The sequence below is a fragment of the Neoarius graeffei genome, chromosome 7 (genome assembly GCF_027579695.1).
Source record: "Neoarius graeffei isolate fNeoGra1 chromosome 7, fNeoGra1.pri, whole genome shotgun sequence".
Taxonomy (NCBI): Eukaryota; Metazoa; Chordata; class Actinopteri; order Siluriformes; family Ariidae; genus Neoarius; species Neoarius graeffei.
In genome coordinates this window covers 24,612,632-24,625,381 of record NC_083575.1, presented here as the reverse complement: position 1 = coordinate 24,625,381, position 12,750 = coordinate 24,612,632, and the positions used below count along the sequence as shown (strand labels likewise).

The following is a 12,750-nucleotide window of genomic DNA, read 5'->3' as shown; positions in this document are numbered from 1 at the left end:
AATTTTGAAATTATCCCTTATTAAAAGACTTAATGCAATCTCTCCCTGTGTCAACCCCTGATCAAAATATTGCCTTATTAGGTGATCGATTATTCCAGACATTCTAATGACCAAAGTTGCGTCTATACAGAATGAGAAATAGCCCCAAAGTCAGCATATCACAAGCCTCTTGGCGCACCTGAATGAACCATTTCTCAGCTGTTTACTCGAGATCATGAAATAATTGTTTTGTTTTCTCGAGATCACGGAATAACGGTTTTGTTTTCTCGAGATCTCGGAATAACGGTTTTGTTTTCTCGAGATCTCGAATTAGTTGTGTTGTTTTCTCGAGATCCTGAATTAATTATGTCGTTAACAAGGTGAATAAAAACAAGGATTCTGTTTAACATACCATTCTGACAGTTTGGCCATATTGCTGTGTTGAACAGCTTGTTGCACCTTCCATTAAAGTGTCCACTTTTGGGCACATCTTCTTGCTTTATTCATTCAGTTGTAGGGAATGGTTAGTCAGGTTGATTCTGACCTAGGCTATGTTGAGGTCACATATCTACTTTTTAAGTTCATGCTATAGTGCATACAATTTTAGAGATATAGCCTACATGTGCATATGCATTCTTCTTGGTGTTCTCACAAACAGGTGAAATAAATCAGTGTAAATTTGGCCTATGGACATAGCCTGGCCTATTCTCAGCCATTACAAAATCTGTTGTCTGACCATAATTTAACTGATCTGTATACCACTATGCTACTAGACAACAAAATGCCTGTTTGTTTTATTTCATGTGAGATGTTGATAAATGTGAGCTTCAAGGTCCCATGGCATGAAATTTTCACTTTCTGAGGTTTTTTAACGTTAAAATGAGTTCCTCTGACCTTCTTAAGTCACCCCAGTGGCTAGAAATTTCATAATGTGTAAACCAAACTATGCCCAACATTTGTCAACATTTGAGAATGGCGCGTCAAAATGGCGCGTTAATAGGCTCTTCCCTTTACTACGTCGGCAAGGGAGATGATCCCCACGCCCCCCCTCTGGATTCCCACCCACTGTATGGATTGCCCGCCCAGCTCAAAAGTTGCCACCAAACATGGAAATTGCGCTGTACATGGATGTGACAACACAGAAAAGAGTCTGTTTTTACTGCCGACGGGAGAGCCCCTGAAGACGCAGTGGCTTAATTTTATTTACTCCAATAATACGCCGTCGAGTCTACCTAAGACGGTGTATGTTTGTCGGAAGCATTTTCCTGAGGAATGTTTCCACAACTTGGGACAGTACAGGGCAGGTTTTGCACATCAACTGTCACTGAAGCCTGGGTCCGTACCAAGCATCCCTGCCGCATCAGCCACAAACACCGAACAAGTAAGTGTATAACTGTTAAGTCGTTTTGCCGTGTTTTAAAATCGGTGCCACGTTAGCCTTGCAATGGCTACATTAGCTGTGCAGCTAACCGCTTCCTGCAGTTAGCCAGGTACTCTGCGCTACAAAACCAAAAAGCATGCAGCATGCTCTGTTAAACTGAGTTTAGTCTGGAAATTGACTGTAACTTATGAGCTTATGTTTTGCCGTGTTTTAAAATCGGTGCCACGTTAGCCTTGCAATGGCTACATTAGCTGTGCAGCTAACCGCTTCCTGCAGTTAGCCAGGTACTCTGCGCTACAAAACCAAAAAGCATGCAGCATGCTCTGTTATAATAGCCAATCAAAACAGTTTTTACAAAAAAACCCACATTCTTTTTTTAAGTCACTCGTTCATTTTATTTGTTTGTTTGTTCAGTAAAAACCCAAACATTTGTTGAATTTATTTTATTTCCTCGCGTCGCACCTTAATGATGTCAGCGCGCGGTATTTTTCCCTTCACGGTTTGTTCCTTCTCTCTCGTCATAGTAAGACACCCACATCCGCTTGTTCTGACCCACTGGAGGTAGCGTCACAGTGCTGTTAGCCAATCAGAGGTAACACGTTTACATGTCATGAATATTAATGATAAGACCCGCCCCCACCCTCTACCCTTCCCCGCCTCCTGCTTCTCATTAGCAAAACGACTTACTGGGAAAAGCGCTGAAATGGGGCTTTCTCCCAGGAGGCTATATCTACGTGCCGAGGGTTCATTTCGAGAAAGGCTGCGGATATAACATCCAGAAACCTCCACGAGCCCGTTTAAAGCATCAACAAACCACCATGCCATGGGACGTTTCAACAAAATGATAAGAGCACCTCTCTGAGTGTCACGTTTACATAAAAAAAAGGTGTGCGTGCACGAGCATGGTCGCGCGCAAAAGTGTCCCGGTTTCAGACTAGGGAAATCTGGTCACCCTAGGTCATAGGTGGCCAACCCGCGGCTCGCGAGCCGCATGCGGCTCTTTGCCTGGTGTCATGCGGCTCTCACCTTCACGTCCAAGTTGGTGTTCGTTTGTGGTTTTATGTGCATTTTCGCTTCACTGCAGTTAATTACGGTTATTTTATTAAAGGTGCTTCGCTTGGTTTCATTACGGTATTTTCACATCATGACAAATGCGCAGGTGCGTGAGATGATATGCTAAATTCCCCTACAAGTAGCACTTCTGCTGCTGTGTGTGTGTATATGTGTGTACATTTGAGTATGTGAATGTGTGCTGATGTGAATTCAGATACACTACAGGCCAAAAGTTTGAACATACCTTCTCATTGAAGTAGCGGGTGACCGTTTGTGATGCTAACTGCGTGTGTGAGTATTGTACTATCCCTGCTGCTGAGGCTTGGGATATGCGCTGGGCGCGCAAGCCTGAGTAGTGGGTGAGTGCTCATTCAGTTTTGATGCCTTGAGTGAGAGTAGAGTATACTGTAAGTGTAAATAGTCATGAGAATACAGAACACATTGAATGAGGTGTGTCCAAACTTTTGGCATGTAGTGTATATACATTATGTATTTGTTCATTTGTTTTCCAGTTATCAATTTGTGTGTGTGCGTGTGTTCTTCTTTCAAAAATTTGTGCATTGTATTATATTTTATCTATATTTGCACTTGCACTGATCACTGTTCCCAGTGCCTTGTACTGTTTGAGGAAATTAAATTAGCACTTTGTAATTTCCATTTTCCGACTGACTGTATTTATTTGAATACTTATTTATTTGAATGCAGGTCTTGTGCAGGTCATGCAATTGAGAATTCAAGCTGAATCAAAATGGCTTTTGCATTTTCGATGTTAAACAGGTAACTCCAAAATGCACTAGAATACAGGAAATTGCATCTAAGAAATCCAAAATTTTTCGGGGGAGGCCCCCCGGACCCCCCCCCCCCCCCCCCCCCCCCCAATGGGGGGAATCCCCACATGTAAACAATGTCTGCCTTTGTGCCCCACCTACAATTTTCTTCACCAGTCGCCACTGTTGAAAATGACTGGCCTGTGGTCTTGGTACTGCAGTAAATGTATCATTATCATGTTGGTGTGGGGCATTGGTTAAGTTGGAGTGTGACATCAATGTGGCTGTGTGTGTGTGTGTGTCCGCGCGCGCAGAAGGAAGGGTAATATTTGTGTGCCCATGTTCATGTGCCGCTGTGGCTCTTTGCCGTAACACAGTAAGAATTGTGGCTCTTGGGCTCCGACTGGTTGCCCACCCCTGCCCTAGGTTAACAGATACAGATAATGCTGTACTCGCTCATCCCTACTTTGCATACTTAGTGCTGGTCCCAAGCTTGAGTAGATTGGGGAGGGTTGCATCAGGAAGGGCATCCGGTGTAAAACCAATGCCAAACCAAATATGCGGAACAGATCCGCTGTGGCAACCCTGAACGTATAGGAGCGGCCAAAAGAAGAAAAAGACTCCAGCTGGTTTTCACCTCTGAAAAATAAGTGGTTCCTTGATGGTTCCCTCTGAAAAAAAAATATAACTAGAAATGCCTTTTTATGCCAATCAGGGAGCCATTTTTCTTTTTTATTGTACCATGTGCAACTGAGGGTAGTGTCTTGAAGGGGACAGTAAGCCATTTCAGAATATCACATTGGCCTTATGTCAAGCGGACATGCCTCTGTCTAAATGTAGAGAAGTCAGGTGGAAACAAACCAGAATACACAAAGGAAACCGCAACAGCATTACGAGAATGTGTGAAACTCCTCAGAGTAAATTCACTTCCTCCACCCTTTAGGTTCAGTTCTGGTGCCTTACTGTGATTGTGTGCATCTTTATTGACACATCTCTCAACGTTTTGCCTATAATTATCTCAGCTAGTGGAAATTTCCAGTCTTGCAGCACTCATATTACTTTATACGCTTTTATAAGCTTTATATTTGAATGTTGTTTCACTTGTAATGAATCCATGTAAACGAATATTGTCTCTTAAGCAAGTGCAGCCAGGCAGTTAGTTGTATGCTTGGTGTTTTTCTAATTATTATTATTATTATTATCTAATCTTCATTAATATAAATTATTTTCTTTTGCTGTCCCTTGAATTTTGTTGGGGTCTTCATAGTTAAGGTCTGCTTTCTTTTGATCCAAATAAGTTCATACCTCAGGTTAACTGTTTCAGGCAATTTAATTGACCTCCTGGTAGATTTCCTGGCAAACCTCTTTCCGTCCTGCAGACACTGGATAGTTCGCTTGATGTCTTTAACCCATGCCTCTCTCTCCTCTAGGTGGGTTGCTTGGAAAAAGTGGTCCTGCTTCTTTTCGGTGGTCACCTTGAACACTAACTGTTAGAGAGCAAGAACACAAATGTGGAAAATCGTTTCTGGTAATAAGCCACTGCTGATTATAGAGTCACATGTACATATGTATGCATTGGGCATCACCGTTCTTTTGCTGAAGTCCTGACATGAGTTGGTCAACACAGCTGCTTTTAATGGAATCATGCCCTTTGGATTGCTATCCGTCTTCTTCTTGTAAAACTCTATTCCATCATCTGCTAACACCACCCACACCACTTTCCATGAATTCAGCACAGTACCCTGGAAATTAGAATAGCCAATAAAAACTTTAGTTTTATCCATTGCTTGAACTTTCTTGGAACAAGTACAAAATACAAGTGTCAGCAGGACAGCAGTATGAAAAATGTTGCCCCTCCCAAAAAAGAATGTGCAGAGTTAGTCAAAATTATGTTAACACTAATGGATTCTTTTTATCCTGCAGATAGACGTACGCTATGGGTGACAGATTAAATGGTACTGTTGCTCGCTGGTTTTTGCGTGTTGAACACGATGGCGAACAGGTTGAGTCCGTCCTGTAAATCATCTTGCACACATGATGTATGTTTTGTGAATAAATGATTTCTACCATTAAGTGTTAACATAATTTTGACTAACCCTGTAAAGTTATTTATACCCTTTGTCTCAGGGTATAATTCCTTTCATTTTCATTTCTGCCACACCTCTGTTTCTGATCTGATAGCCTTTTATTTTTTAGTTTTGCTCTCTGAGGTCACCTTGGTGCACAAACTTCTGTGATTAATGAAAATGTTCACCGTTCACCATTTCTCTCTCTCTCTCTCTAAAATGACAAATCATCACTTTATAAGATTTCATGAAAAATGTTTTATCTCCCAACTATGAACCTTATCTAACAAACAAATATTGCTCAGAGAAGTTTAGTTAGCTGTGGTTTTCTGGGGAAGTTAGCACTTTGTCAAAAATAAGCTCTACTGGTGTTGGGGGAAATAGTGTTGAAATCAAGCATTTGAGCTAACTGTTTAACTGTCTGACTTTTAACAACACCTAAAAAAAAGAGAAATTAAATACATGCAAATGATACATATTGTGTCAAGAATATCACAGTGATCACATTCTAGTCATTTAAAATGGGTGACAAACATTTGGAGAGTTACAGTGATGTTTACTTATACACACACACTATATTTTAACTTTCAGTTCGAAAGAACAACTCTTACCTTTTTTACCAGATATCCCTCTCTGATGATGTTGGGCTCCATAGCGACTGGCTGTGCTTAACTGCTTATACAAAGCAAGAAATGTTAAGTGTGAAGACCTCAGCACCAAGCAGCAGCTTTTATTTCTGGTGCCTCAAAGCGTAGATATGAGAAAAGGGAAGTAGGTGCATGAACATGAGTCACATGTGTCCTTGGTCAGCTTGGTTTCTATCTATTTACAGCATTTTAAGCCTACACGCATACAGTAAATGAGTTGTTTGGATCACTTATGTGTCTTCACCAAAGCTAACCTTCACATGATGAAACAAAGATACATAAGAAAAAATAATGGCAGTTTTTTTGTATTCAAAAACATCTCTGAATCACAACGTAAAAATGGATACATTTCTTTGTTTTTAGTAATTCAAAAACATCTCTCATGATGAAAAAATTGTGATTATTTTGAGTGAGTCAAAAACATCTGTCACATGAAGGAAAATAACGAGTTTCTTTTGAAATTTACTGTGGAGTTAGAGAGGCTTTTTCTATTTAATACTTGGAGTATTAAATAGGTTACAACTTGTAATTGACCATCCACATGAGCGATTTAGATTAAATTATATGGCAAGCTGGACCTAGAGATAAATATTCACTGTGACAAAACAGGTACTAACCCCATTTCCAGAAAAGTTGGGCTATTTTCCAAATTGCAATATGTGGCAGTGGGGGCGTGGCCAAGCGTTGGTCTGTGACCGGAGGGCGGAGTCAGGGAAGGTAAGTGGCAGAATCACTGCACCTGAGGTTAATTAATGTGTTTGTGTGTCTTCCCCAGTGACCGCGCCCTATTTAAGGAGAGAGAGCGAGAGCAGAGGGAGCTCTCTCCCCAACCAGACAACTGGAGTGAGTGAGTGCGTGCGTGCGTGCGTGCGTGCGTGCGTGCGTGTGGCTAAGAGAGTGAAAGTACGCTGAAAAGTGAAAATAAAAGAGTTTTGTGAACTCAGTTCTGGCCTGCCGTCCTTCTGTGCTCCACCCACTCATCCGAACTGCTACAGTGGTACTGAAACCCGGGACTTGGAGCGCAGAAGCAGAACAGCCCCATGGAGTCCTCGTCTTTCGCCGACCTGGTCCACGCCCTTGCCACGGCCCAGCAAAGCCAGCACTAGGCACTAGTCGCCCTCCGGAAGGAGCAGGAACAGCGGTTCGAGGCCCTGGTGCTGGCTCAGCAGGAAGAGCGACAGATGTTCTGGCACCTCCTCGCGTCGGCGGGGTCCACCACCGCGGGCCCGTCCCCCTTCACCCTGACGAAGATGGGCCCGCAGGACGACCCTGAGGCCTTCCTCATGCTCTTTGAGCAGGTAGCAGAGACCTCGGGGTGGCTGGTGGAACAGCGCGCGGCACGCCTCCTCCCCCTGCTAACGGGAGAGGCGCAGCTGGCTGCGCTACAGCTCCCCGCCGGCTGGCCTACGCGGACCTTCGCCGGGCCGTCCTCCAGCATGTGGGGTGCACCCCCGAGCAACAATGGCAGCGCTTCCACGCTTTGCGCTTGGAGGAAGTCGGCCGGCCGTTCGCATTTGGCCAGCAACTCCGGGACGCCTGCGGGCGGTGGTTGAGGGCCGACAACCGCGACACCGAGGGGATCATCGACCAGGTGGTGCTGGAGCAGTTCATCGCGCACCTACCAGCCAGAGCTGCAGAGTGGGTCCAGTGCCACCGCCCGGCATTGCTGGATCAGGCAGATGACTGGAGTGCGTGCGTGCGTGTGTGGCTGAGAGTGAAAGTACGCTGAAAAGTGAAAATAAGAGTTTTGTGAACTCAGTTCTGGCCTGCCGTCCTTCTGTGCTCCACCCACCCATCCGAACTGCTACACAATACAAACAAGAATCTGTGATTTGTTAATTCGTGTGAACCTTTATTTAACTGACAAAAGTACAAAGAAAAGATTTTCAATAGTTTTACTGACCAACTTAATTGTATTTTATAAATAGAAATGAAGTGAAAATTTGATGCCTGCAACACACTCAAAAAAAAAAGTTGGGACAGAGGCAAAATATGACTGAAAAGTTGACAGGATATTCAAGTAACACCATTTTGGAAGATTCCACAATAAGCAGGTTAATTGCTATCATGATTGGGTATAAAAGAAGAAGCACCAAAGGCTCAGTCTTTGCAAGCAAGGATGGGTAGTTGCTCAGGCCTCTGTGCCAAAATTGTTCATCAATTCAAAAAGAACATTTCTCAACGCAAGATTGTAGGTCTTTCAAAATACATAATAGTGTAAAAAGATTCAGGGAAATCGGAGACATCTCGGTGCGTAAAGGGCGAGGTTGGAAACCACTGTTGAATGTGTGTGACCTTTGAGCCCTTAGGTGGCACTGTCTGATAAACCGTCCTGCGAATGTGACAAATATAGCCACATGGGCTTGGGAGTACTTTGGAAAAATGTGGTCACTGAACAAAGTTCATTGCTGCATCCAGAAATGCAAACTGAAACTATATTACGCAAGGAGGAAACCATTCATCAATTCTCTGCAGAAACACTGCCCATTTCTCTGGGCCTGAACTCCTCTCAGATGGCCCAAAAGACAGTGGAAACATGTGCTGTGGTCAGATGAGTCCACATTTTAGCTTGTTTGCAGGAAAACCAGATGTCGAGTTCTCAGTGCCATAGGTGAACACAACCGTCCAGTTTATCATCAGAGAAAGGTCCAAAAGCCGGCATCTGTGATGGTATGGGGGCATCAGTGCCCAAGGCATGGGTGAGTGGTATGTGTGTGAAGGTACCATTGATATATTAGGGCATATATTGGGATTTTAGAGAGACATTCATCAAGGCAACATCTCTTCCCGGGAAGTCCATACTTATTTGAGAAAAACAATGCCAGGCCTCATTCTGGACGGGCTACAACAGAGTGGCTTCATAGACACAGAGTGCATGTGCTTGACTGGCCTGCTGCCAGTCCAGATCTGTCTCTGATTGAGAATGCATGTGGCATCATGAAGAGGAGAATCGGACAATGGTGACCACAGACTGTTGATCAGCTGAAGTCTTGTATCAAACAAGAATGGACAAAAATTCCAATTGCAAAACTGCAACAATTAGGATCCTCAGATTCCATACGATTAAAAAGTGTTATTAAAGGAAAGTTGATATAACACAATGGTAATAATGCCTCTGTCCCAACTTTTTTTGAGTGTGTTGCAGGCATCAAATTATAGCCTTGTTTATATTTACAAAATACAATTAAGTTGGTCAGTAAAACTAAATCTTGAAAATCTTTTCTTTGTACTTTTGCCAGTTAAATAAAGGTTCATGTGAATTAACAAATCACAGATTTTTTTTAATTGCATTTTGGAAAATATCCCAATTTCTCTGGAAATGGGGTTAGTACTTGTAGTAGATATGTGTACATTTTCCACAAAGGAAATATCTGACTAAAAGTGAGAACGTGTAGGCAACTAAAGACAATGGACCTTCTGAGTGGGCTTAAAGGTTTGACACTAAGATGAATCATGATTTGTTTCTCAAAGGACATTGACAATATAACAACAAAATATGCCATCTTTTGGTAATTGTGATTTGTGAGACTTTTGACTACTCTCATGTGCATCCTGCTTTACTAATAAATGTATTGCATAATTACTAAAATGTGATGGCAACACAACTGTGGCAGCGGGGGCATGGTCAAGCGCCGGTCTGTGACCGGAGGGCGGAGTCAGGGAAGGTAAGTGGCAGAATCACTACACCTGATGTCCTGTGTTTGTATGTCTTCCCAGTGACCACGCCCTATAAAGAGAGAGAGAGAGAGCAAAGGAAGTGAGCTCTCTCCCCAGCCAGATGACTTGTGTGTGTGTGTGTGTGTGTGTGTGTGTGTGTGTGTGTGTGTGTGTGTGTGTGTGTGTGTGTGAGAGAGTGAATTTTGCGTCTGAAAAGAGCAGGGGCGCAGATATGTTTTTTGAACTGGGGGGGACAAAGCTGCTAGCAAACCAACCCCACCCCCACCATGTGTTGTGCGAGGAATATACTCTGATGCCCTCAGGACGGCGACATTACTCAGCTAAGACAAAAAAACCATCACTCCTTCATCCCTGCAACCGTTAGCTTAGGCCTACTAATAAATAAAGAGTAGGAATAGAGCACACCTGTGATGTCTGGTACTCTCATGTGCTATTTACCACTGACACGACAGGATGTCATGTGGGTTGAATATGTGTGTGTTAAAGTGTTAAACAAAGCGAGAGGCTGGGCTACGTGTGTGTGTGTAAAGTGTAAACCAGTGCATCCTGACTTTCTAACTATGCCTGTGTGTTGAGTGAGCGGCAGTCAGTCAACAACTCTTCGCAAAGTTTCCTTATGAAACAATATGCTCGCTGAAATTATGGCAGGGAACGCCAGATTAAACATTAAAACTGCCTTCTGAGCACTGTATCTACAGGCTACCACCGAAAGAAGGAAGCTACCAGAAAGGCATCTCTACTCCGTACGATTTTACTTTCACTACGACATTACTTTGAACAGACTATCAAAAAATTGCAAGGTGATATGATAAAGTAAGGCACAGTTTACTTACAGTCGTTGTTTTTTGAAAAAACGATGCAATCGTTTTCTGCCTTTTCGGTTTGGCACCCTTCATCATGCCGTGCTGGGGTCCTGAACTAGGAGCTGTCCCCGATATGCCTGTCAAACTTGTTGTGGGTAACCATAGCAACCAAGCTCGAGCTCGCAACCTGTGCAGTCCGCGCAGGTCAACCAACCGAATATCAGTCTTTGTTTTGTTTTATGTGAGTTGTTGCAACTATGTATGTACTGCTGTGCACCTCAATAAACCGAATGGTAATTAGTCTTTTGATTTTTCCGTGAGGTTTGCCTTATGCAAAGAAAGACAGCATAGACGTTTTTTCCTCCCTATAAGTGGGGGGGGGGGACCGAACGAGGTGAATTTAAATCTGGGTGGGATGAATCCCACCCGTCCCACCCTCTATCTGCGCCTGTGGAAAAGAGCAAAATAAACCAGTTATTAAACTTTATTCTGGCCTGCCGTCTTTCTGTGCTCCTCCCCCTCCTACGAACTGCTACAACAACATATAAGAAAAAAAAGCCCACACACACCTGTACAGTTCTCAAACAACATTCTATGGACAAATGAGACAGAGATCTATGTGTACCAGAATAAAGGGAACGGAGGAGTATGGACAAGGGAAAGAACTGCTCATGATCTGAAGTACACCACATCATATTATGGTGTAGACACGTATGACTGCAATTGGAACCGATTCCCTTGTGTTTGTTGATGTGACTGCTGACAAAAGCAGCAGGGTGAATTCTGAAGTGTATGAAATTTGATTTTTCAGTCAAATACTTCAAAATTCAGTGGACAGTGCTTCGCACTGCAGATGGACAATGACCTGAAGCACACTTCAAAAGCTTTTGAAGACAAAGAAATGGAACATTCTGCAATGGCCAGGTCAATCACCTGACCTCTATCCAAGTGAGTATTTATTTCACTTTCTGAAGGCAAAATGAACAAGTAGGAACTGAAGACAGCTGTACTAAAGGCCTGGAAGAAGATCACCAAAAAAGAAACTCAGCCTGTCCGAACTCAGTATGTCCGAAATCACTCACACGTTCACTACTTCCTACTCGCTATATATGGAATTACTATAGAGCGGACTATATAGTGAGCTCGTTGGTAAAATGAAAGAAAAAAACCCACTTTCGGATCCTACTTCGCCGAGACAGGTCTGGACTGCAGCAGGCCAGTTTAGCACCCGGACTCTTTTACTATGGAGCCATGCAGTTGTAATATGTGCAGAAAGTGGTTTGTCATTATCTTGCTGAAAGAAGGAAGGCCTTCCCTGAAAAAGATTTAGTCTGGATGGCAGCATATTGCTCTGAAATGTGTATATATCATTCAGCATTAATGATGCCTTCCCAGATGTACAAGCTACCCATGTCATGTGCACTAATACCCCCTCATACCATCACAGATGCTGCTTTTGAACTGTGCATTGATAACAAGCCGGATGGTCCCTCTCCTCTTTAGCCTGGAGGATGTGGTGTCCGTGATTTCTAAAAAGAATGTCTGTCTACTTTTGATTCATCAGACCTCGGGACAGTTTTCCACTTCACCTCAGTCCATCATAAAAGAGCTCGGGCCTAGAGAAGGGGGCGGTGTTTCTGGATATTGTTTATATCTGGTTTTAACTTGCATTTGTGGGTGCAGTAATGAACTGTTTTCACAGATGATAGTTTTCTGAAGTGTTCCTGAGCCCATACAGTGATTTCCACTCCAGACACGTGTCTGCTTTTAATGCAGTGTCTCCTGAGGGCCTGAAGATCACAGGCATCCAATGTCAGTTTTCAGCCTTGTCTCTTGCATACAGAGATTTCTCCAGATTCTCTGAATTTTTTAATGATATTATGTACCATAGATGATGTGATCCACGAATTCTTTGTAGTTTTACATTGAGGAACGTTATTCTTAAATTGTTGCGCTGTTTGCCCATGCAGTCTTTTACAGAATGGTGAACCCCGCCCCATCTTTACTTCTGAGAGACTCCGCCTCTCTGGGATGCTCTTTTTATACCCAATCATCTTACTGACCTGTTGCCAATTAACCAAATTATTATTATTTTTTACCATTATGCAACTTTTTCAGTCTTTTGTTGCCCCGTCCCAACTTTTTTGAAACTTGTTGCTGACATCAAATTCAAAATGAGCATATATTTTTTCAAAAAACAATAAAATTTCTCAGTTTCAACATTTGATATGTTGTCTTTGTACTATTTTCAAAGAAATATAGAGTTTCCATGATTTGTAGATTATCTCATTCTGTTTTTATTCATGCTTTACACAGTGTCCCAACTTTTTTGGAATTGGGGTTGTATATATTGCTTGGTTAGTGACCATCGGTTGT

The 12,750-nt window shown here is 42.9% G+C and overlaps 1 protein-coding gene across 1 annotated transcript in view; it reads right to left on the bottom strand.

Annotated features, from left to right (window-relative positions):
- Nucleotides 1-5,984, bottom strand: part of plek (pleckstrin) — an 18,625-nt gene extending 12,641 nt beyond the window's left edge. Inside the window, exons 1-3 of the mRNA XM_060925441.1 lie at nt 5,858-5,984; nt 4,767-4,922; nt 4,486-4,667 (exon numbers count right to left, since the gene is read on the bottom strand). Coding sequence (XP_060781424.1) covers nt 4,486-4,667; nt 4,767-4,922; nt 5,858-5,899 — 380 coding nt within the window. The 5' untranslated portion in view covers nt 5,900-5,984. The remainder of the gene's footprint in view (nt 1-4,485; nt 4,668-4,766; nt 4,923-5,857) is intronic.
- Between the last annotated feature and the right edge of the window lie 6,766 nt (nt 5,985-12,750).